This window comes from Trichomycterus rosablanca, chromosome 12, assembly GCF_030014385.1.
Source record: "Trichomycterus rosablanca isolate fTriRos1 chromosome 12, fTriRos1.hap1, whole genome shotgun sequence".
NCBI classification, from domain to species: Eukaryota; Metazoa; Chordata; class Actinopteri; order Siluriformes; family Trichomycteridae; genus Trichomycterus; species Trichomycterus rosablanca.
In genome coordinates, this window is record NC_085999.1 from 35,631,689 (window position 1) to 35,656,675 (window position 24,987).

A 24,987-nucleotide genomic window follows, 5' to 3' on the forward strand; every position below is an offset into this window, starting at 1 on the left:
GTAGATGTAAAGTCAGAGACGATCGCTCATCTGTTGCTGCTGTTTGAGTTGTTCATCTTCTAGACCTTCATCAGTGGTCACAGGACACTGCCCACGGGGCGCTTGTTTTTGGTTGGTGGACTATTCTCAGTCCAGCAGTGACAGTGAGGTGTTTAAAAACTCCATCAGCACTGCTGAGTCTGATCCACTCATACCAGCACCATGTCAGTGTCACTGTAGTGCTGAGAATGATCCACCACCTAAATAATACCTGCTCTGTGGTGGTCCTGGGAGAGTCCTGACCATTGAAGAACAGCATGAAAAAAGGCTTTTAAAGTATGTAGAAAAACAGATGGACTACAGTCAGTAATTGTAGAACTACAAAGTGCTTCTCTATGGTAAGTGTAGCTGATAAAATGGACAGTGAGTGTAGAAACAAGGAAGTGGTCATAATGTTAAATGTTAATTGAATCACTAATGTCAAATCACTGTGACACGATGCTAATACAATGTGTGAGTCCAATTAATGTATTCATAGTATTTGAAGTGTTTAAGGTGTAAAAGGCTGAACTGCATAGAAAAATGGACACGCTGCGTAGATAATATTATCAACGATTTATCGTTTCTTTCTGATGTCTTTATTTTTAGGCAGATTTTCATTATAGCGAGAAATTTATATTAAATATTACTTCATTCCTGTTGACTAATCTTCTTTAATCTTTAAAAATACTAACAGTGAGTGAAATCCAAATGACTCCTCACTCTCTACAGGCATGCACTACATAGAGAATAAAATTACTGTTTCTACATTCTTTACAGATGTATTCACACCAGGAACTGCATATAAAGCTATATAAGTAAAAGGAATTTACTTTATGGCAGTAACTCCGAAACGCTCTTGGAGAGTTTAAATTTTTTCTACTAAGGTAGGAAATGGTTTAAGTTTAATTTGATATTAATCCTTCTAGAAAATTAAAGCTTTATAAATACAAGGTATTACTTTAATATTTCACTGGCTGTTGTAGAAATAATGATACTAAAAGGACTTTAAGTGATTCAACATGTTCAACATTTATTGACTAAAGAACAATGTTATGAAATAACAAAAGAACAAGAGTATGTAGGTGTAGCTGTAGTAGGCAGACACAATATAAAGTCCAAAGGAATCTCCACCATAATCAGAAACAGTACAGGTATAATGCTAGACTTAGACCTCACGCATATATATCATAAAAAAAGTGGCAAAAGTTTGAAAAAGGAGTGGGGGGTATCCATAATAATGCCCACTGTTTTAGAATAGGATCCAACAATTAGTCAGAAATATATTTGTCGAGTTTCTTCAGCAGTTCTGTGGCTATGTTTACAGCTTGTTGTGCATCCTCAGATTTAAATTGGTCATTTGGAATGTGAGGTTTAGAGTGGTAGTTCGGGTACTGAGTCCTCTTGGCATCGACACCAAGAGCCCTCAGCTGGTCCACAACAACGGGTACGTCTCTGAGGTTGTGTGCATAGTGGGAGATCTGCTTAGCGAGGACTGTAATAGATGATCCTGTCTCAGGATGTTGTCCATCCCTCCTGAATTTGGTGGCTATCAGGGCTTTTTCCACTGCCTGATGCACTTTAAAGAGACACCACTCAGGGCTCTCGTTGTGTCTAGTTCCACCCTGAGCAGCGCTAAGGTCACACTGTGCTTGTCTGTACCAGCGCTTAGCTTCCTCTTTGTTTGGCCTTGGTGTTTCTCTGTAGTATGACCAAAAGTTATATCCCTGTCTTGAATTGTTTTGATAGAATCTTTCACGCCCACTCCTATGACTCCTGGCTTCATTGTTCCATCTATTAAAACAATCACTGAAGTTAAACCAGTTGTGTGATGTGTTGTGTTGGCTGTTTCCTGTTGTATTTCCTCCCTCAAGTTCTTTAATTTTGTTTTGCAAGTATTTGAACGCTTCAGTGGCAAGGCTGACATTGTCTGGGTTCTTGTCTGGATGCCATTTAAGGTAAAGGCGTCTAATGGCTTTTTGTTTGTCTTCTTCTGACATGGTCCAGATTTCTATCAGGCTCTGGTCGATCTCCCGTTTAACCTCTTCCAAGCTTTGTGGTATTGGTCTCTCCTGTGACGGTACAGACTCTGAGAAAATAGCTATGTCTGTGCAGGTGGAATTTCTGACATGAGATAATAACCTTTCTCTCTTAAACTGATACAGGTCAAGAGAACTAACCTCAATAAACTCATCATTTCCAATCTGAATTTTATACCTTGCAGGGTTCCGCCTGGTCTGACCTGACAGATCATCCAAACGCTCTACAATGATTGCATACAAATATTCAGTTTCTGATTCATCTCTATTGAAGCCAACATACTCGCCTTTTTCAAAATGGTTGAGGGGGTCCATATTAAGGGAATCATACCATTCCTCTGGTATAGGACTTCCAGGGCATGGACGAGCACCAAGTCCTCCTACTTCATTTACTGTGTTATGGATTCCATTACTTTCCAAGGCCTTATCAACATCCTCCATGTTTTCACACAATAAAAGCTGTCCAAGTACAAGCAGCCCTAAACTATTTAAGATGTTACCAAGAAGACTATTGATTTCCTTAGTAAGATTCATGTTGACCTCATTCACTATTTTGTGTGCCAGGGTCTCACTGTGTTTTAGATAGAAGAGACACTGATCCTGGCATTTTTTCACATAAACCTGTGTTTCTGTCATGGTACCTTGAAGCTGGTGAACCTGATCCAACAACAGCTCAGTGTGGAGAGCCTTGCAACAGCAAATCTGTATTTTACCAAATGTGCTTTCAAACATTTGTACAGCATCAGTCTGTGAAACAGTGCCCTTGCTTTGGTCCCTGATCAGACAAATGAGACCATGATGAAATGCATCTGAGGACAAGTGCTTTCGAAACCAACCGCTGAACTCACATGACATTCCATCATCACAGTGTTCAGGATTTTCATCAGTCAGGTTCACAGAAATGACCTGAGAGAGCAGTTTTGGACGATTTTCTTCAGGAAGCAGCTGCAACAGTTTTTGATGTTTGTAAGCATCTTCTTCAAGGTGACAGTGGCTTAGTTTTTCAAGCAGATTTAGTTTCGATTTCAGTGAATCCTCCAGTCGTTTAGTCTGAAAACAGGTGTCATTAAAAAACAATGTGCTGGACTCGTAGAGTTTTCCATCTGTCGATGGTAGATACAGTGTGGTCTCCTGAAAATGGTTTATTTTCGGCTCCTCTTTTATTAGATGGAAAAGCTGCTGCACAACACGTTGAATGGTTGTCTGCTGGTTTGGATTAAATGTTGACTTTTTATGACACTCAGTATGGATTTCCTGGAGCACAGTACAGAACTGTGTAACAGTGGGCTTCTCTTTAACATTAACCTTCTTGAAGAATTCGGCGTACATTGCATCTTTCCCTTGAATGGGGTATAAGTAAGGCCTGAACTCAGTAGCATTAGGCAGTGTCAGAACCACTTGGCTAGTTTTCACAAGGCTTTTGTCATTTTCAACAAGAACAAGAGGGAGGTCGGACAACATGGACTCGTCAAAATTGTCAGATTGTAGGTAGGCATAAGACCTTCTGAACACTTTAGCTCTTGTATCTAAAAGATTTTCTGCTGTGCACTGAGATATGCAGATATTTTGAATGTTCTGCATGACTTGTACTGATGGTGGTTTATCAAGGGCTCCAGCTTGTTTCAAGGTGTCTAGATAATTTTTATTGAAATCTTCTGTGGGCAGCACTGGCATGGCAGTCCATATGAGATACTGATGATCAGGATCTTTATCAAGCAGGGATCCTTTGATTGCAACAGTGTTTCTCTCTTGAGCGAATGGTCTGTGATAATCACAGAGTTCTGCCTTAATTTGCACAGGAAAGATGAATTTAATGGATGCAATTCTGCATACTGAGTTTGATTTTTTATAATTACTCAAATAAAGTGCCTCCTTGAGCAGTGTTCTGGATCTATCTTTAAGAACTTGCAAGTCTGTGTTACCTTTAGCATCAGCTTCAATTTGAAGAGCAAATTCAGTTATTTCGTTCTCTGAAACTTCATGCTTAAGTCCTAGATCCTTTAGAAGGGCTTTTGCATACATCCATTTAGGACGATCAAATAATTTCCAAAACGTCTTTGGAACAAACTTCTGTTCACTAAGCATAACCTTAAACAGATGTACATCATCATCAAAGAAGTATGATGCCATCTGAGGGCAGCCATTGATGTCCCGAATAAATCGGACATTTCTCAATGCTGAGACAATTGTGTCTTTGCTGTTTTTATAGTCAGTGTTTTGGCTCAGTATCACAACAAGCTTTATCAAATCAAGAAGCTTTGACTCACTGAATGTGTGTAAATAAGGAATCATGAATTGTACACAATACTCCAAATCCCTCAAAACTGGAATACTCAGACACTTTGATAGACCTTCATTTACATGGCTGTGCTTGAGGAAAATGCCTTTGCTGTCATCAAATATGTACAAGCTTGGAAACCGATCTTGAGACTCAGTTTTCAGAACAAATACGTTTCCATGTAAAGCAATCCTCTGGCGATTTCCATGTATCGTTTGAAACAAGGGCAAAGACGTGAACATTTCATGATACTCAGTTGTGTTCTTTGATTGGCTAATGCCAGATTGTAAGTAGTGTTGTAGTTCATCAGTTTTCTCACCAGAAAGCCCTGCAAACTGTGAATGGGGAACCAGACACAAAAGCTTCAAGACAGCACTGGTGTCTTTAGTGTTCAACAGCTCTGGTATTACAAATGTATACCGTAAGTGTAACAGCCCTAAAAAAAATTTTTGGTCTAATGTCATGAATCCAAGTTGAATGAGAACTGAAGAGATGTTATCTTTGGGATCAGAAACCACACTGTGTAGCTTCCCAAGTGTTTGCAAGAATTTTGTGCCATCTTGACTTATGACAGGTAAAATGGGAATGTCAGAGAAGTGTTCTTTTACGTCATTAAAGGCTTGATTTTTCTCTTCCTTTACCTCTTCCCCTGTCTCAACTTGTTTCGTTTCTTCCTCAAAGAATGTCCAAAGTTCTTTCAGTGATGACATGGTTTTTTCCTCGGCTGTATAAAGTCCATTTCTTTTATTTTGCAGTGAGTGCTGAAGCTGTTGCTTGATTACTGGTTCGATGAACTTTGCTGCCAGCGGGATAGTCAATTTTTGAATATATTTTCCCTTTTCAAGAATTGTGATGCATGCTTTAATAACAGAGAGATCCACAAATTCAGATTGATGTTCTAGGAAAATGTGTGCAAATCGTGATACTAGCTTTGGAGAGTCAGAGTTAAATTTTCGTAGCATTTGATCCTGAGTGAGAAGAAGAGGCAACCCATTGATGTCAACACAGCTAGATTTCTTATTCTCCTTGGTTGACTGTCGAACATCTTTTCTTAGACAGAATGTCAGTAGCTTAGAGCAGCTTTTTGAATCCTTTATCAAAGTCTGACTGATGGCTAAAGGTAAATCAGAAGCAGTTTGTGATGGATCATTCATTCTTTTCGTCTTCAAAAAGTTGATGACTGATAAAGGACTTATTTCAGCTACCTTTACACCTGCATTCTTAAAACTTCTTTTGATCTTCTCCATTCTCCAAGAGCATGGAACCAAAATCATTCCAACATGCTCTAAAATGTGGAGAATGTCATCATGGCTGTCATCCATAAAATGAGGTGATTCTGTTGAATCTGGCTTTAAGACACTGGACCAGATAACTGTGTAATTTGGATCAGAGAGGTGTGAAGATTCATTAGGAACACTTTTTAGGGTTGGTATCACACGAAGATCACGTTGATTGATTGACCTGTAGACTTCATTGATCACCTCATGCCAAACTTGTGCAACATCTTGTGAGACACATGGAAAGTACTTCAAACAAAAGTCTATATGCGATTTGAGAAAACTTAACTTGGTGGGGTTTCCCTTTTTAAACTTTGTACAGATGTATGTTAGAAGGTCAGCATACAGAGGCGCAATGGTGTGATTGCTCAGTAACTGATTCCATTTAGTCTTCAGACTCTCACCATCTTCTTTCCATAGATCTCTTCTGGAAAAATCCACTTCAAAGTTTCCATTTACATGGACAGGAAGACCAGTTTTGATTGGCAGTGGTAGAGAGCAAAAAACTCCTCCTTTGAATTCCTTTTCTGGTGGTTTTTTGACACAAGCTGCCACAGCTGCCTGAGGTACTTTGTCGCAGTCTTCTCTTTTGTCTTGGTTTTGCATAAAGGAGCCAAATTGCTTTGCAATAATCCAAGAGCTTTCAATTTTACCAGCGATGATCTGAGTCTTGTAGATCATTTGACGTGGAGTAACAGTCCCATGATTTAAGGAATTGAGAACGTGGTTGTGAAAACTTTCAGTTTCTTCCTTGGTATCCTCTGTTATTTTTTTCTCAATAAGAAATTTCTTTTCTTTACTTCCATTTTTGTTGATCTCACAGAAGTGTATTTTTGTGATGTGTTTTAGGAAGAGAATGAGTTCTTCTGGATCTGCTTTTAAAGCCTGGAAAAGTTCATTCATCTCGTAATCAGTAACGGCATTTATACATATCTCTGATTTTGTTGCCATTTCTTCTGTTCTAAGAGGAAGCCTGAACATGGTTCCAATATTAAGCTCGAACTTGTCAGGAAGAAAGGTATTGTAAACATCCTGAAATGACTCTTTGAAATTTGTATCCATTGAATACAAGCAGCCTGGTGACTCTTTTGTACCACCTTCCACGTACTGTAGGTTAGGATCTGATATGCAGAGATTTTCATCACCAGATAATATGGATGGACAATCAGTCAGCTGGTAAACAGAATTAAATCCAAGTCCATATTTTCCAGTTTTTCCCAAAGTACCACGTTTTCCTCCTTCTCCTAACTGCTGAATGCCTTTCAGATCCTCATTGGAGAACGGCTTGTTGTTGTAAACACAAAGTGCTGGTCCCTGAAGCAGCTCCCATTTCTCTCCAAATATTTTTGTAGTCTTATGCTTTCGCTTGTCCCATACAAAATGAATTTCTGTTGCTTCTGCATCATCAGCATTCTGTATAAGTTCTTTCAGGATGTCTTTCTTGGCCGGATATGCTTCAATGATGTTTTTTATTCTAACGGTCAGTTTCTCATGCTGTCCAAACTCTTTAGCAAAAGAAAACCCACTAACTAAATGATTGTTCAGTGTGTGGTGTCTAGTTGTTGTTACTCCAAATTGACATGCCACAGCTCGAGGAATGAGTTTATGGCAGAGTGTCACCCCAGCTTGAACCGGCATCCAAGGACTGTCATTGTAGTTGAGCTTGCTTGAATGTGTCAAAACACCTTTTTCATCAGGTAGGAGGCAGTGTGTAACCTCCCCCTTTGTTGCATGATACAGTCCTTTTGTGATTATAGAAATACATATCATAATGTTTGCTTCTGAAAGCGGCCCAGGAAGAGTACGCATTTGCTCAAGTACATCAACAAACTGCTCCGCTGTGAATTGGCTTTTGATGTCAACACATGACCAGAGATTCCCATATTTGGAGAAGGTGGCCGGAAGAATGTAAAGGAATGGTTTTTCCTCAAATTCCTCATTTAAAGCAATGGACTTTACATGCACAAAGCGGTCCTCAATAAAAACAAATGGCATTGACTGTGCATGGTTAATTATATCAGCAGGATCCCCATCTTTAAGTAAATGTGTGTTCAGATAGTCGTAACAGCTTTTGGCAATGTCAAGGAGCACGGATTTTTCTAAATCATTAGAATGATTATGTGCCTCATTCAGCTGTTGAAGCACTGTCTCAATTGAGGGGTCAAAATTCACTCCCAATTTTGCAAAAACATCTGGCCAATAGCCCAGCTTTAGATCAACTGTGAATTTTGTCAAGTTTACTAAGTTGTAGCACTGGTGACTGTACACATCACAGGGCTTTTTAAGGGTGCTGTTGTGCTGATCAGGCCCTTGAGCAGGGAGGAATGATATGTGTGTTAGGGTTTGCCAGTGCGAAGAACTGACTTGTAAGTGTTGCTTCATGGAGTCAAAGAGGCACTTGAGACATTTATATGCCCTGACTGTGTCCTTTTCCCAAACTCTGGAGATTCTCTCTGCTCTTCCTATGATTTCCTCTAAACTGAGATTGTCACATATCATTCCCAAGTCTGACAGTCGTTGAACCCGTTTTGGAGTGAAGTACTCCTGTTTGGTGCTGTCCAGAAAGCGCCCTTCATCTGGGTCATACAAGCAAGCCACTTTCCCTTGAGGATGCACCAGTCTGTTGATGAACTGCAGTTTTCCAGTCTTCTGTGTTGGAATGCATGGATGATTTGTCAGCAGGTCATCAACCTTCTTGTCGTTCAAGTCAACTGCATTCAATATTAGCAGATTCCTGCATTGTGGATCCAATTCGTTCAAGTTCTGTAAAACTATTTGATAAAAGTCAACCCAGTGAAATGTTTTCTCTTTTACCATCCCACTGAAACATTTCGTTAAATTGTGTCTTACCCACAATGGCAAAGGGATGGCACAGTAGCTTTTCTCTGAATATTTCAGAAAGACGTCCATGGCAAGTTTTCCCACTGTTTTATTTTCTTGAATTTTTGGATCAAGAAATCTTGCCTTTTCAAATGAGCACCAGATTTGTCCATTACTGAAGAGTTCCTGGGATCTGGCGCCTGTGCTCTGAACAACGGCTGAGTAAAAAGCATCAACCAATGGTTGAAATGCTTTATTTACTTTGTCAACATCAGGCCAGAATGTGTAGTAGTCGTATTTTTGGAGGTTTCCATTCTGGGCCATTTTCTTCAACTCAAGCAGTGTGGTGATGTACGCACTGGTAACAGCGTCCTGGAGTAAAGCTTTGTTCCACTCCAGTTTGGTACCACTTTCCCAAAGAGCCTTTCTGTTTGAAGTGACCGCAAAAGAACCATTGATATGAACTGGAAGGCCTGTATCAATTGGAAGAGGAAGAAAACAAAAGGCCTGACCAACTGGACAGTTTTCATCAGGAGACCACACATTTTTTGGTTCTCTTTGTAGAGGAACAGCAACTCCTCCGATCGGCAAGGAAAAGCTGCACTGTTGAAATTCTCTCAGAAACATCCGTAGAGAATCCTTTGTCCCAAAACATGAATAAAGAAGCCAGCACTGCTTGTTAGATCTCCCATCACACTCATATCCCACTTCATCAATGTGTGCTTCAAAACTGTCAACAATTCCATGGCAATTCGAGTCAAGGATTTCCAAAGTGCCTCTGATGTCTTGGAGGTGTGTTTCATTTGAAATCTTTTGTGAACATACGACCTCTCTGGAGATTTTGAAAACGGTTTTGATTTGGTCCTTTGCTGGAGGTGTGGAAGCATCAGCAGGAATTAATTGAAGACACATCGATTTTACGTGCTTAAGAAACAGCAGGGGAGCTTGGGAGTCATTTGCTAAGTACTGTCGAAAAGCATTCATACGCTCATTGTCATACACCTTGGAGCTGACCTCTGACTTGCTGGCTTCCTCGACAGTGCGAAATGGCAATTTAATCAGCGTACCTTCGTAAAACTTCTGGTTGGGTTTTGACAGATCACAATCGAAAATTCCTTGATAAGATTCGAACTGTCCAGGAAACCGCCGAAAGAGTCGCTCTCGGAACAAGTCGAGTTTAATTCCAGGATTTGCTTTGCTTCGTATGTGCTTTTCCAGGTGAGTGACATTAGGATCGAGAATAAGAAGAGTTTTCCCGCTCAGAATAGATGGAATGTCTGTCAGATGGTAAACGGCATTAAAGCCCAGTCCAAACTTTCCAATTTTCTCAAGTTTGTTTTCTTTCGAGGCGGCTCCTACTCGAACGATGTTTTTCCAGTCTTCGTCTGAGAAGAGCTCATTGTTGAAGGCCCAAAGACAGGGTCCGTTACATAAAGCCATTCCATCATCAATAAGGTGTTTAGAACGATGTGTCCTAAAGTCTAGTAGGAATCCACAAGTACTTGCCCCCGCATCTTCAGCATTTTGTATAAGCTCTTTAAAGATGTCAGTTTCTTCATCATACTCTTTGAGTATATTTTTGATTCTCTGGGTGATTGGCTCTGCTTGACCCCACTGCTCAATTCCTTCACACTTTTCTTCTTCTTCTTCTCCTATTAACTGTGGTTTTAGGAGGCGGGTGCTTAGAAAAGGGATTTTCATCCATTTAGCAGTAACAGGTAGTACCTCCTCGTGAATGACATGTATCTTCTCCTGGTCATGTCTCAGGTCATCTAACCCCTCTTCACTGATATCACAGAAAACTGTGTCCTTCAAAGGTTGTAGGGTAAAGTGGTGGCCTTGTTCTCTGACAGGTACAGGCGTACTGTCCTTCAGAGGCTTTTCATTTTTCCGCATCCAGTCAAGAACAGCTATTACTGCTTTAAGTTCTAAAGGGTTTCCATAAGGTGGCTCTCTATCATCAATGCTTTGCTTTATGTCGTGAAGTATATCTTTAATCTCCTCATCTGAAAGTGTGTTCTTTACACCAAACTCTCTCAGCAGGTTGGCATATTTGAGAAATTCGTCAGGCACTTTTTTGATGTAAAAGCTGAGCTCCAGTTCATCTGGATATTTCAGCACCACATCCCGAAGTAAAACAAACTCAGTCTGACTCCAGAGCCAAGGGATGCATTTCTGGTTCATCTGTTCCCTGAAATTGTCAATGTTCTCCTGCATGAATTCATAAGTTTTGTGCAGTTTGTTTTTGAATTCAAAATTAGAATCTGGGTTGATCATACCAAATGTCATCGATCTCAGTACTGACAGGTTCTCCAGGACTTTTTCAGCTGGGGGAGGCTTAAAAAGATCAAGTTTTTGACAGATACTCTCACTCAGGTCTGAAGTAACCGGCATGACGTGTCCCACAATTTCAGAATATTTTGAAGCCCGTATTTCAGTTGGTTTGTAGAGGCCCCTCTGATATGTCACTGCACTTGGATTTCTACAAGGCACCCACTGCAACTGAAGAAGCTTTTGTCTCTGTTCCTTAGAGAATTTTGACAGCAAGTCGTTATTTTTCAAAACCTTTACAAGCACGTCTGCCTTTTTAAATGCCTTATTCCCTGAGTAAATGTGGAGCTTTTGAATTTGTGAGGCAACGTGAAGGACATTCTCTGAAGATATGTCTGATTCTTTTGTATTCAGTCCGAGTTGTTTTAAGCTATTTAGCATTACAGGTGCCCTGAACACGTGTGGTGGGAAGAAATTCTCCTCAAAAAGATCCAAAAAGACTTTCTTTGTGGGATCAAAGACACCTGATGGCTGTTTGCGTTCGCCTTCCACTGTCCAAATGAAATGGAGATTCTTGCATTTGTTGAGCAAGTCTGCGCTTTGAGAGAACAGGAGGTTTCCATTATTTAATATCCAAGTCATGATTTTCTGTTCCTCCTCTTTGTTGAATTGACTTGCCTCGATGCAGTCTACCAAGTGAATGGCCAACTTAGCAGCATCCAGTAGTTTAACCCTCAGTAGAGTCAGAAGTCGTCTGTCGGCTTCATTTGCACACTGCACGTTGGTGTCAGGCACTGGTAAATCCTCTGGAATTGTTGGGTTGGACTTCAAAATAACGGCCTGTTTTGACTGAATGGCCACGTATTTTCCAGACATCAGTCTAAATAAAGGTAGGGTTGATAGCAAATTTTGCTCAGCATCAGAAAGATTATCTATAAAGGAGATGTACGTCTTAAACTCTTCCTTTTCATGAACTGAAGCAGATGAGAAGCCATTAATGACACGGTCTCGTCTGCAATTCAAAAGAACTTGCAGGACGTTCTTTGGTGATGGTGTCAGGACATAACTTTCAATGTCATGATGCTTCAGACAATCATCTTTCTTGATGACTGTACCTCCCACCAGCTTCAGCACTTTCTGAATTTGATCCGACAAGCTGGACTCTCTGCTGCTCTGAAAGATTAAAGTTGGATTCCTCTCTAATCTTGCTAACGTTACAGAATTGCTCGTTTGATTAAGTGGTTCCAGAGGTATTAAGGGCATGCCCATGAATTCCCTGAGTTCACCCCAGTGAATGTTGAGAAATTTCCAGAATTCTTTTAGCCATGGCTTTGGTGGATGGTCAGCTTTAGCAGAATTCCACTTCACATGATCTTGTGCATCTTTCCAGTCTGTTGGCAAGTTCTTCCTGGCGAACGCAGCAACATTCGCTGCATGTAAATGAATCACTTTGTACAAGTTTGCATCTGGAATTAAGCAGAATGGTCACACTGTTATTATAAAGGTATTTGCTTACTGAAGTTGTCTGACTGCCTACTATAACCTCTAGGAATATAACCGACAGCTAATGATTTGCATAAGAAAGTAAAAATAAATAAATAAATAAAACACACACACACACACACACACACACACACATATATATATGATGAGTTAAATGTATTAAAAGTAAAATGAAGAAAGCATTTTATTGGGACCCATTCAATAAGAATTCAATCTCATTGGCCTAGAAATGATAGCTATATTTTTGAACAAGACAATGATCCCAAACAGATGCATATCTCTTAAACCTCATTTAAAATGCTCTGTGGTGGTCCTGTGGGGGTCCTGACCATTAAAGAACAGGGTGAAAGCAGACTAAAAAAAGAGAAATAGATGGACTACAGTCAGTAATTGTAGAACTACAAGTGCTTCTATATGGTAAGTGGAGCTGATAAAATGGACAGTGAGTGTAGAAACAAGGAGGTGGTTTTAATGTTATGGCTGATCAGTGTATAAATGTAAAAAGTGGATATTTGCACTTGGACTTTATTAAATAGCAAATGTGGCTGAATAGTTGTTTGCCCTTACAGTAGGTACAGGGTGATGATGTGCTGTTTTAGAGGCAGTACTTAAATGTAAAGTAAAAATACCTGCTACATTCACGCCTACACAACAAAGCAATAAATCTAAATGATTATGCAAAGCAATAATGCAAAACGTCAAGTATTATAAACACTCGTACTTGTTTGAGCCATTCGTCCCAGGTGATGGACTGTAGTTTTGTTCAGATCAGCAGGCAGAAATTTTTCCTTGCAAAAAGGCAGCAACTCACTAGAGGTACAGAAGAGTAAATGTGTTACATAACAAACACTTCACGCTTATGAAAATGAATGTTAAAAAGGTGTGTGATCCCTTACCGTGAAAACTCATCACTGTCAATCAAAGCAGTGTCCTCCTCCTTGTTTGTAAAGGACCTGAAAGTTCCATCACTAAGTGGCAGAAGCTTTAGACCACGCAGATCTTCATACTTTCCATCACTGAGCACGAACTCCAAGAGAGACAGTTTGTCCTCCCTACAGATGACTTCAATAGCAATTCTTTGGAGAACAGATCTAACAAAACTTGGTGTCACCCGTTTCAGAGTATCTGGATTTGGAAAGGTTCTTTTTATGGCGGTCAGTACATGTTGTGGAATTGTGACGAGATTTTCTCCCTCCTTAATCAACAACCGAACAACTGCTGGCTGTGTATCTGTGCCGGCTGGAAAAACAGCATTAGAAGCAGCCACCCATCTTTTCTCATTTATAGCAAGCGAAAAGATTTCCTGATGTTGAAATAATTGTTTTAAAACATCCACTGCGACTTTATGCCATCTGGGTCCGTGTTCAGTCTTGCTCAGGTCAGGCCAAATATTGTACACAGAGCTGGCCGACAGTTCTGACTTTTTGGATAATCTGATCGCATCCTGGATTATCATGAGATATACATGAGGAAGAACCTCCTTTATTAGCAGCTCGTTCCACTGCGCAGATTCATCATTCTTCTGGTCCTCCTCCTGCCACTTGATGTACCTTCGGTTGTCCGTAAGGCCGAAGCACGCGTTAATATTAACTGGGAGTCCGGTCCTATTTGTCTCATTGTTTGGAAGAGGCAGAAAGCAGCTCAGTCTCCCGGGGTCACATTTTCTGTTTTCATCACATTGAAAAGCTACATCGACCTGAGGGTAAAAACTCAACTTGCTAGCAAGCGTGTCAATCTCACGTACACGCCCTTCTATTAATTTAGAAGCTGTCACAAGCCACTTGGTCGTTGTTTCCTTCTTACCTGGTGACTGGCAGGATATGGTTTTGAAGCTGGTTTTGCCTTGTAAACATTTTCTTTGGTTATTATTAACATCTGGTTCCTCAAGAGGCCTTGAAGGAGAAGATGCAGAAACTTTCAACCTTATGCTAACAGCGCCGCTTGAATCAATATGCATCAAACAAATGGACCTCACTGATCTTAGAAACAGAAGGCTAATGTCGGCATCTGGAATGAAGCTGTCGAAGAGCTGGGTAACCTTCCTGGAGTCATACAAATTATCAGAAATCTCTGAGGCTACATTACGAAGAGGGAATCGGAACAGCGTCCCTTCAAAGTTCTTCTCATTAAGGATCTTTTTCCAGTCAGACTTTTTAAGCAGTTCAACAATATCTTGAAAAGGCTTAAATTGATCTGTGAATTCCAGCAGGTCTTTTGTGTCCCCTGCATCATCCAGTGACCACTGGTAGCCCTCCCGGTCATCATCAAACATCAGCTTTTGAGGGTCGAAAACAGCAAGGTGTTTAGAACTGAACACACATGGCAAATCTAGAAACATAATAATAATACAAAAATGGAATAACAGAGTTAGCATTTTTGTGTATTGCTCATGTCTTGTTTGTTCTTAATTAAGGATACTACGAGGGTTCTTCAAAAAGTATCCACACTTTTTAAACTCTATTCATTAAAAATTTCAAAAACAAACTCCATTACTTTTCTACACAGTCACCTTCCCATGTATTTTTCCAGCATCGTACCAACTTTTTAATGCCATCAGCAAAAACTCTTTTGGGCCACTGATGCAGCGCTGCTTTCACATCATCACATGAAAATCTTCTTCCCCTTAAAGCTTCTTTGAGCGTCCAAAAAGGTGAAAATCAGATGGCACTAAATTCAGACTATATGCTCTCTTTCAATCTTTCAGTCTTTCAGACACGACCAATTACTGCTTCTCCCGCTCTCACCGTTTCCAACCAAAATATAAAAGTGCAGAAACTTTTTGAAGATCCCTCATATTTAAAAAACACAGCACCTGTAAGATGGTAAACAGAATTAAAACCGATTCCAAATCTGCCCACTTTGGTGGGATCGTCATGCTTGATGCTCCGTCCCGCTCGCTGAATCCCTTCCCAGTCGTCCTTAGTGAAGGCCGCATTATTAAAGGCATAGAAAGCAGGTCCTACAGAAACAGTGAAAAGAGTTTTGGGTTTAGTGGCGTACAGAGATCCACATTGATACAGATACTGTATCGCCTACAGTCAAAATAGTGAGATACAGAGTGCACAGAAATCAGTACAGAGGCCGAACAGTGAGCATATCTAAATGACATCCACAGCAGATACAGGATGAAGTTTACCCATATAGTCAAATGGTATTTTTACTTGGTGACTTCTTTCAGATCTGGAACATCAACTGAGGCTCTTTTGGCCTTCATCAGTGCCCGGCTATACACAGATGTACTTTAAAGTCTTGTGAGAAGCCTTCACAGAAGAGTGGCTGATAAGATCACATGGAGGTCATTCAATTTTAATACCATTTGTTTTAAATGGGTTGTTTAATGGGCTGTCTGGTGTCCAAAATATTTAGGCCATATAGTCTATACTGTACAGCCAAGATTAATCTCCTTTCAGCTTTTTTAGAAACCATGTAAACCGTGATATTAACAGGGAGTCCGGTCCAATTTGTCTCGTTGTTTGGAAGAGGCAGAAAGCAGCTCAGTCTCCCGGGGTCACATTTTCTGTTTTCATCGCATTAAAAAGCTACATCGACCTGAGGGTAAAAACTCAGCTAAATCTCAGGCACACGACCTTCTATTAATTGAGAAGCTGTCACAAGCCACTTTGTCATTGTTTCCTTCTTACCTGATGACTGGCAGGTATGATTTACAAAAATTAAGGTAATTTGGACACCATTTGTAAATCAAATCTAGGAATTTATTATTGCTGTATGTAAACATACATAACATAACATCACATACCTATCTAAGTAAAGGTTGACTCATGTGGCCATAAATACAGCTTTCGGGTGAGCTCACGCCTAGAGAACTGGGCTATGTTTTTGCATGCTGTTGTGTATAGTGCAGTCAAAACTTGCATTTGTAATTGTGCAAACAGTTTTATCGTTAATAGCCCGGATGGCACAGATAAATTCTATTTACATGATTTCTCATGGGGAAAAATAGGTTTAACTAACGAACATTTTGACTTAAGAACAGCCCTTCAGAACTAATTAAATGCGTATGTCAAGGGTCTACTGTATTTACAAAAATCTATGAGGTTGATAAGATAAAACATGAACTATCAACTATTTTTAATACAGGTCAGTTTGAATTTTGAAATCAATTTTGTTTTGTTTTGTTTTAGCATTAGCGTTTTATCCCAGTTTGTTTGGAAGTGAGCTTTGTGTTATGAAACCATGAATAAGATCATGACATTTGAAAATCTAATTAAAAGCATTTCAGTTAAAGCTTACAGTTATTTTGACATAAGGCCAGGCCAATCTTTTAGTCTTGTTTAGCAGGAGGTCCAGTGCTGTTATAAGAGCCATGATCTGTTTCTCATACACGATATGAACAAAACTCCTTCTTATTTTTAAATGTATGTGTTCTAGCATGACTGTGACCCTTTGTACAAAGCAAGCTCTTTAAATACAAAGACCTCAGCCCTACGGTTCAGCTTTAAAATGAACTGCAACATCTCGACCAACATCAGTGCCCAACCATACTAAATGAGCACAAAGTCCCACAGACATACTTCAAATATTGTGAGAGACCCTCTCAGTAGTGGCTGCTGTTACAGCTAAAAATATCACATAGTGGTCACTCTATTTAAATACTATTTGTTTTTGTAGGATGTCCAGACTAATGGTCAGGTTTCAAAATGCACCTGCCAGGTGTATCCGCCCATTTCATGAGGAAACAAAAGCCTGCTTTAACCAGCAAGAATAAAGTGCAAAGTTTTGATGACTCAGCTGAAATCTGTAAAATTCTATGATGTACATGAGTTGTGAATCTTTGCCATGAAAGCATGTGGGTCTGTGCATGCAGGTACCTTGATATTTTCCGAGTGCCTCACTCCACACGCTGTGTGTACCGTACGTTCTCTCATCGTGGATGAATACGGTCTCTGAGGCTCCTGCATCATCTGCGTTCTGTATCAGCTCCTGTTAAACAGCACAGAACGAATGTATTCATACAAGATGAGGAATGGGACGGATTATGGATTGTTAGAAATTGTAATCAGTTTGGGGATGATAATGAATGATTTTAAGGAATCTGGAACAATATAAAAAACATGAGGACTCTTACCTTCAGTATCTGTCCTCCGTCAGGGTAGCGCCTGAGAATCTCCTTCAAGTAGTCGATAAACGGTGGTGCGGTTGCCCCAAATGCATTTCTTTATGAGAGGACACGAACATGTTAAACAATTATACAGGGTGGGCCATTTATATGGATACACCTAAATAAAATGGGAATGGTTGGTGATATTAACTTCCTGTTTGTGGCACATTAGTATATGGGAGGGGGAAAACTTTTCAAGATGGGTGGTGACCATGGTGGCCATTTTGAAGTCGGCCATTTTGGATCCAACTTTAGTTTTTTCAATGGGAAGAGGGTCATGTGACACATCAAACTTATTGAGAATTTCACAAGAAAAACAATGGTGTGCTTGGTTTTAACGTAACTTTATTCTTTCAGGAGTTATTAACAAGCTTCTCTTTGTTTACAGCCATTGACATGTCGCAGAGGTTAACACGTGAGGAGTGGATAGAAATTGTGTTGATGTCTGGTGAACGCAGTACCCGGGTCATTGCAGCAGATTTCAATGCAAGACACCCTACGAGACCACCCATCTCCCATGCTACAGTTAGCAAACTGCTTGCCAAGTTTCGTGAAACTGGTTCAGTGTTGGATTTGCCAAAATGTGGACGCATGAAAACTGTCACTAATGAAGAAACATCAGTGGCTGTCCTAGCTTCATTCAGCAAGAGCCCACAGCGTAGCACTCGCCGCATGTCACTGGAGAGTGGCATCAGTCGAACATCCCTTCGGCGGATATTAGCTACTCACAAATGGCACCCTTACAAACTCCAGCTGCTGCAGCATCTCAACGAGGATGACCCAGATCGGCGCACTGAATTTGCAGAATGGGCAAAACAAAAATTGGAACAGGACCCTCAGTTTACACAGAACATTTTGTTCAGTGATGAGGCAAACTTTTATGTGAATGGTGAAGTTAACAAACAAAACCACCGCTATTGGTCTGACACTAACCCACATTGGATAGATCCCTCCAAGACTGGAAATTGATGGTATGGTGTGGTATATGGGGTACAAAGATAGTGGGGCCATTCTTCATCAATGGAAACCTCAAGGCCACTGGATATTTGAAATTGCTACATGATGATGTGTTTCCCTCTTTATGCACTGAAGCTGGCACGTTCCCTGAGTTTTTCCAGCAAGATGGTGCACCACCACATTATGGGTGTCAGGTCCGAGCATTCCTAGATGAACAGTTTCCTGGAAAGTGGATTGGTCATCGTGGGCCAGTTGAATGGCCCCCAAGGTCTCCCGATCTGACCCCCTTAGACTTTTACCTTTGGGGTCATCTGAAGGCAATTGTCTATGCTGTGAAGATACGAGATGTGCAGCACCTGAAACTACGGATACTGGAAGCCTGTGCTAGCATTTCTTCTGCGGTGTTGCTATCAGTGTGTGAAGAGTGGGAGAAGAGGGTTGCATTGACAATCCAACACAATGGGCAGCACTTTGAACACATTTTATAAGTGGTCAGAAACTTGTAAATAACTCATGAAAGAATAAAGTTACGTTAAAACCAACCATTGTTTTTCTTGTGAAATTCTCAATAAGTTTGATGTGTCACATGACCCTCTTCCCATTGAAAAAACTAAAGTTGGATACAAAATGGCCAACTTCAAAATGGCCACCATGGTCACCACCCATCTTGAAAAGTTTTCCCCCTCCCATATACTAATGTGCCACAAACAGGAAGTTAATATCACCAACCATTCCCATTTTATTTAGGTGTATCCATATAAATGGCCCACCCTGTATATAATTAATAAAAAAAATAAAAAGAGGTTAAATAACTACACAAGCATCAAAATGGCCATCTAGCTTCCATATCATCCACTCTCCTGGAAAGCCTTTCTACAAAACTTTGGAGTGTTTCTGGGTTTCAGGGTTGGGGTGAGACCAGGGCTCTGTGTAGGCAAATTGGAGCTCCTTTGCATACAACAATTCAAATCATGTCTTTATAAACCTTGCGTTGTGTTCAGGGGCATAATCATGCTGAAAGGAAAAAGGGAATTCCCTAAACTGCCATAATGTTAAAAGACTGTTAGCAATGGATGAGGAAGAAACAACTGAATTTAATCATTAGGAGGGGTGCCCTTATACTCACAAATGCCTGTGAAGCCTGAAATCTTGGTGATTTCCCAAGTAATAAAATACAAGGGCTCTTAAATGAGAATCACATGGGTTCAAGGGTGTGCCAGATGCCCTAAGACTTCTCAAAAACTACTCCAAAAATATTTGGTGAAATAATAAATGATCACTTGTTTGTCATTCAAAGTACATACAAAATTAAAAGAACACGATGTGAATAAATCACACCAACAAAGACTACTATTTATTACTTTTCATAAAGTTAATGATAACAAAGCCCACCCATTTAGAGGGAGGATGCGACTGGTCAATTCTACTGTAGTTTTAAATTGGTTTACAAATACCACTTCCAACCATAGAATAAATAAACCATTTCAACATCACACAAACAGAAATGTGCTCAGTTACATCAATTAACCCAGTTTTAGCTTTAAAGTTTAATAAAATTCACCAGAAAATGTACAAAAAAAAAAAAAACATTAAAAAAAAAAAAAAAAAGTGTTTTCATGCCTCACAGCAAGAAGGTCCTGGGTTCGATCCCCAGGCAGGGCAGTCCGGGTCCTTTCTGTGCGGAGTTTGCAGGTTCTCCCCGTGTCTGTGTGGGTTTCCTCCGGGAGCTCCGGTTTCCTCCCACATGCAGTCAGGTTGATTAGAGACACTGAATTGCCCTATAAGTGAATGGGTGTGTGTATGTGTGTGTATGTGTGTCACCCTAATTAGATAAGCGGATAAGAAAATGAATTAATAATTTTGGACTAGATAGACTTCATGGCCAAAAGTATGAGAACACCCTGTTCCAAAACCATGGGCATACTTAACTGACTTTTTTCACAAACATCTTTGGGAGTCTTTGGGAATTTGTGCCCATTCAGTCAACATTCCACGTAAACTCTTAAACTCACAAATTAGGTGGGGTGTCCAAATACTTTAGGTCATAGTCATAGTGTAGATTAAAGGATGTATAGACAGACTGGTAAACACCAGAGGGTTACTCACTTCTTTCTTTTTTTGCTCTGTTTTTGTGGTGAACTCATTGCTACACCTTTATGCTCTCCTGTGGAAACACAACACCACGTTAACAAATCTGGACTTATGCGATACACCACATACCAGTTGCCTTTTCTTTTCGTTTCCACCTAACAAAAAGTTTCGTTGTTTTATTTGCATGTGTGTGTGTGCATGTGTGTATTCCAAATCAATTTAGTTAGGGTGACCATACGTCCTCTTTTTCCCAGACTTGTCCTCTTGTTTTGGACCTAAAATGTGTATTACCAAAAATGTCCGGGATTCAGTTCCTGCCTTCTCACACTTCTTTTAGAAAATGCCACAGCGTGAATTAAAATTCACAGACAAATTACAGATAAAAATCTTTCTTTTTGTCTCGGTTGGCATCCTTTGGAAGCAGAATGCATGACCTGAAAATCTGACACGTTGGTGTCAAATAAAGGTGCCTTTGTTGATTTTCTTGTTAAATGGTTAGTAATGCATTTGTCAAATATTTGCCAATCACCACACCCCCACCCGCACCCGAACCAAACTGTCCGTCTTGCTCATGCTGCCTTCCTGCCAAGTGTCCCCTTTTTTCAACAACCAAATTATGGTCATCCTAATTTAGTTCAGTATAAACGTTTGGATGGATGGATGGATGGTAGATGGATACTTCACTGAAAGTAACCTGCGTTTTACTTGGGGCAGATGCACTCGGGGCTAGTTGGGGCAGATGCACTCGGGCCCATAATGGGGAGGCCCTCCACGACATTAACTCAACCCCCCACCGCATATATATAATTGCACATTGAATAGGGTCAATGTAGCCATATCTATATATACATCAACATACATACTAGCAGGGGCGTAACAACCGGGGGTGCTTGATGGGGAGGGCCCTTCACGACATTAACTCAACCCATCATCAACATATATATATATATATATATAGACAGTATATATATATAAGAAATTTGTTGAGGGGGCCCCAATTTTTATTTTTTATTTTTTTCTTTCCCACTGGGACCCATATATGGATGGATGGATGGATGGATGGATGGATAGATAGAGTACAGTACTAACATATTACAGCAATAGTTATTACAGCAGCTCAAGATACATTAAAGCAAATTATTAAGTACACAATAAAAATGTAGTTATATATAAAAAAACTTTAAAAAGTGTAATTGCAGTAAATATTACCAGATGAGATATGGATTGTAATATACAAAACTGTTGTAGTGTTCTTTGCAGTACATATTACGAACGAAACATTACAAAACTCAATCATTCAGAACTGTATATATGGATAAATGTTTTACTTACCTGGTAATGATCAGGATCAGGGTGAAACTGATGATAATGATGATGATGATCTGATCTCTGTCATGCTGAGATGTAAACTGCACCAGACTGAGATGCGCTCAGTTATAAAGACACAAAGCGTTTCGTTTTCCAGAGAAAAACTCACTTCCGCCAGCCTAAAACGAAACTCAACTTAGTACAGAAACATGAACCCAAACATTTAGTGACTTACAGTCCGAGCATGCAGTGTTATTGTACTGAATCACTGAATCATTAAGCTCAAACCAAACACTCGCCCACGTGTAACTAGTTTAGCGTCAGTTTTGTTAATTATAAATCTTCAAACTTTTGATTAAACCAGTGTTACGTTACCAACTACTGAAGCCTTTTATTGTGCTATTATTTTTGTTCGAAATTTCTATTTCCAAACTGAACCAATTTCACTTTATTTGGCGGTGCTGTTTTATTTTGAGATAGAAGCTTATTTATTTGGCATTGTTGGTGTGCGTAGGTTAACCGAGTCTTTTGTACCGATTCCTTTGGTACTTTGTTTTTAAAAGTTCGGTTCAACCAAACGATCCGTTTCAAAGGATTCGTTCAATCGTGTACACTTTATTTATTCATTTATTAGGATTTTAACGTCATGTTTTACACACTTTGGTTACATTCATGACAGTAGTAACGGCCCAGCCATACAGATACTGTCCTCTTTTGACTGAATGGGCACAAATTCTCACAGACATACTTCAAAGTCTTGTGATAGATTTGGGGTGAAAGAGTGTGAAAGGGGGAGTCAATATTAATGCCAAATGGTTTATGAATGCAGTTGTAGTTGCAGTTGTAATAGGGCAGTTGTAGGGTTAGGGATAGGGTTAGGGTACTGGACTACTGTTGGGCCCTTGAGCAAGGCCCTTAACCCTCAATTGCTTGAACAATATACTGTCACAGTACTGTAAGTTGCTTTGGATAAAAGCGTCAGCTAAATGCAGAGAATGTAAATGTAAATGAATGGTAGTAACACAAGAATTATCAGTTCACAAGTTTAACGTGAAACACAGTCATGAACAATTTTGTATCTCCAATTTACCTCACTTTCACGTCTTTGGACTGTTCTCGGAGGAAACCCACGCAGACATGGGGAGAACATACAAACTCCACACAGAAAGGACCAGGACCGCCCCACCTGGGGATCGAACCCAGGACCTTCTTGCTATAAGGTGACAGTGCTACTCTCTGAGCCACTGTACCACCCCAATTGTGTACAGCTACAATTAAATAAAACATGATGTCTTTATACACTCATTACTAGTTATTGTGACATCCTGGTCGGGGTCGTGGTGGGCCTGGTTGCCATTTGGAAACCCTGTGCGAAGGCAAAAATGCACCCTGGACAGGGCACCAGTTTACTGCAGGCCATCACAGTTCACATTCAGCAGCCAATCGACCTGTAGGCACTGTGAGAACATGTGAAACTTCCCACAAACAGTGACAGAGGGAAGAATTGAACCAAGTAGACTAATAACCATGCTATTTTTTTTATTTATTTTTTTATATTATGGGGCTAGAATCTGCTGGGCTTACAACATAAGAAGACTATCTTCAGATCCACTGAAATTGAAAAAAATATACAAAACAATATAATTTTCAGTGCAACATCAAATAGTAGTGTCAGAATTTGGCATAAACAGCATGAATCCATGCACCCAATGTAATTCTGTCACAACAGTTCAGACTAGTGGTTGTGATGTAACGTTTGCTTGGTACATTTTAAGTCTTCTAATATAAATGAAGCATCAGTTTTGTTGCTGACCATGTGCATCACTTTATGACCATAGTTTACCATATTATAGTTGCTACTTCCAGCATGATAACACACCATGTTACATGTACCAAGTACAGGGCATCCTAAATGGGCTCTGTTAATATCATGAATTGAGTGTACTTCAGTTGAAGAAATGTTCAACATGAATGACAAATCTACATCAGATATATGACCCAGTAATGCTGATGGACCAAAACCTCTAAGTAATGTTTCCAACACCTTGTGGAATGTATGCCACAAATAATTGAGGTTGTTTTGAAAGCAAAATAGTTCATATCCAGAATAAGTAAGAAGTTTTTAATTAATTGACCAGTGAGCATGTGTGTGTAGAATCTAATTTGCATTTTCATTTAGATACACCAACTAAGCATAACAAACAATAAGCAAACAACCACCGACAGGTGAAGTGAAAACACACGGGGGATATATGAGGCAGCAAGTGAACATTTTATCCTCAAAGTTGATGTTAGAAGCAGGAAAAATGGGCGAGCGTGAGGATTTGAGCGAATTTGACGAGGGCCAAATTGTGATGGCTAGACGACTGGGTCAGAGCATCTCCAAAACTGCAGCTTTTCCCGGTCTGCAGTGGTCAGTATCTATCAAAAGTGGTCCAAGGAGGGAACAGTGGTAAACCGGCGGCCAAGGCTCATTGATGCACGTGGGGCGAGAAAGCTGGCCCGTGTGGTCCGATCTAACAGACGAGCTACTGTAGGTCAAATTGCTGAAGAAGTTAATGCTGGTTCTGATAGAAAGGTGTCAGAATACACAGTGCATCACAGTTGCTGGGCTGTTTTGGCAGCAAAAGGGGGACCAACACAATATTAAGAAGGTGGTCATTATGTTATGCCTGGTCGGTGTAAAATCCTCATGCACAACTGCATCAAATCTAATATGTGCAGCAGTCCAGCAGAGGGCAGAGTGATTTTAGATCTGAGATCCTAATGAACCCAAGTGAAGAAGAGGAAATAGCGTCAGTCACTTTTGTTTCTGTTGGCCGCGGTCTGACAGGAATGCACTTTGATTTGGGACACAGCCCACGGCGTGAGCGCTGCAGCCTGCAGGTTTGGGATCTGTGCACAGGACTGCTGTAGATATACATGAAGAAAAGGCACAAATGCCTGCACTTCAGCAGCTGTGCAGCATGTAGATTTATTGCATGCATTACATTTTGCGGAGGGGGGAGGCACTAATGCACGCACAGAAGGGTAGATAATGGAAATGAATGCACGGGTGCTGTTACCGTTTTATTCCAAATGGACAGACTTGAGGTTTATGGACGGATGGAACTGATGCACACTAATGCATATAGATGGATAGTGCTGCACATTTTGGGACCTTTTGAGAATCAAAATGCATGCATCATGTCACCTGTTAAAGGGTGCATGCAGAATACAGTACATGCATATTTTAAGAGATGAATATAGACTGGCATTATATTGTTAATTATGACAGGTGAAAGCTCTTGCATAATGCATTTTTCC

The 24,987-nt window shown here is 40.2% G+C and overlaps 1 protein-coding gene across 1 annotated transcript; it reads right to left on the reverse strand.

The window, feature by feature from the left end:
- Positions 1-1,025: 1,025 nt before the first annotated feature.
- Positions 1,026-20,443, reverse strand: sacs2 (sacsin molecular chaperone 2). The gene is made up of 7 exons (XM_063006185.1): positions 20,389-20,443; positions 17,293-17,380; positions 17,036-17,147; positions 15,019-15,165; positions 13,103-14,534; positions 12,928-13,016; positions 1,026-12,169 (listed from the first exon to the last, which is right to left on the reverse strand). The coding sequence occupies exons 1-7, from the start codon at positions 20,424-20,426 to the stop codon at positions 1,290-1,292; spliced, it is 12,786 nt and encodes a 4,261-aa protein (XP_062862255.1). The 5' UTR covers positions 20,427-20,443; the 3' UTR covers positions 1,026-1,289.
- Positions 20,444-24,987: the final 4,544 nt, after the last annotated feature.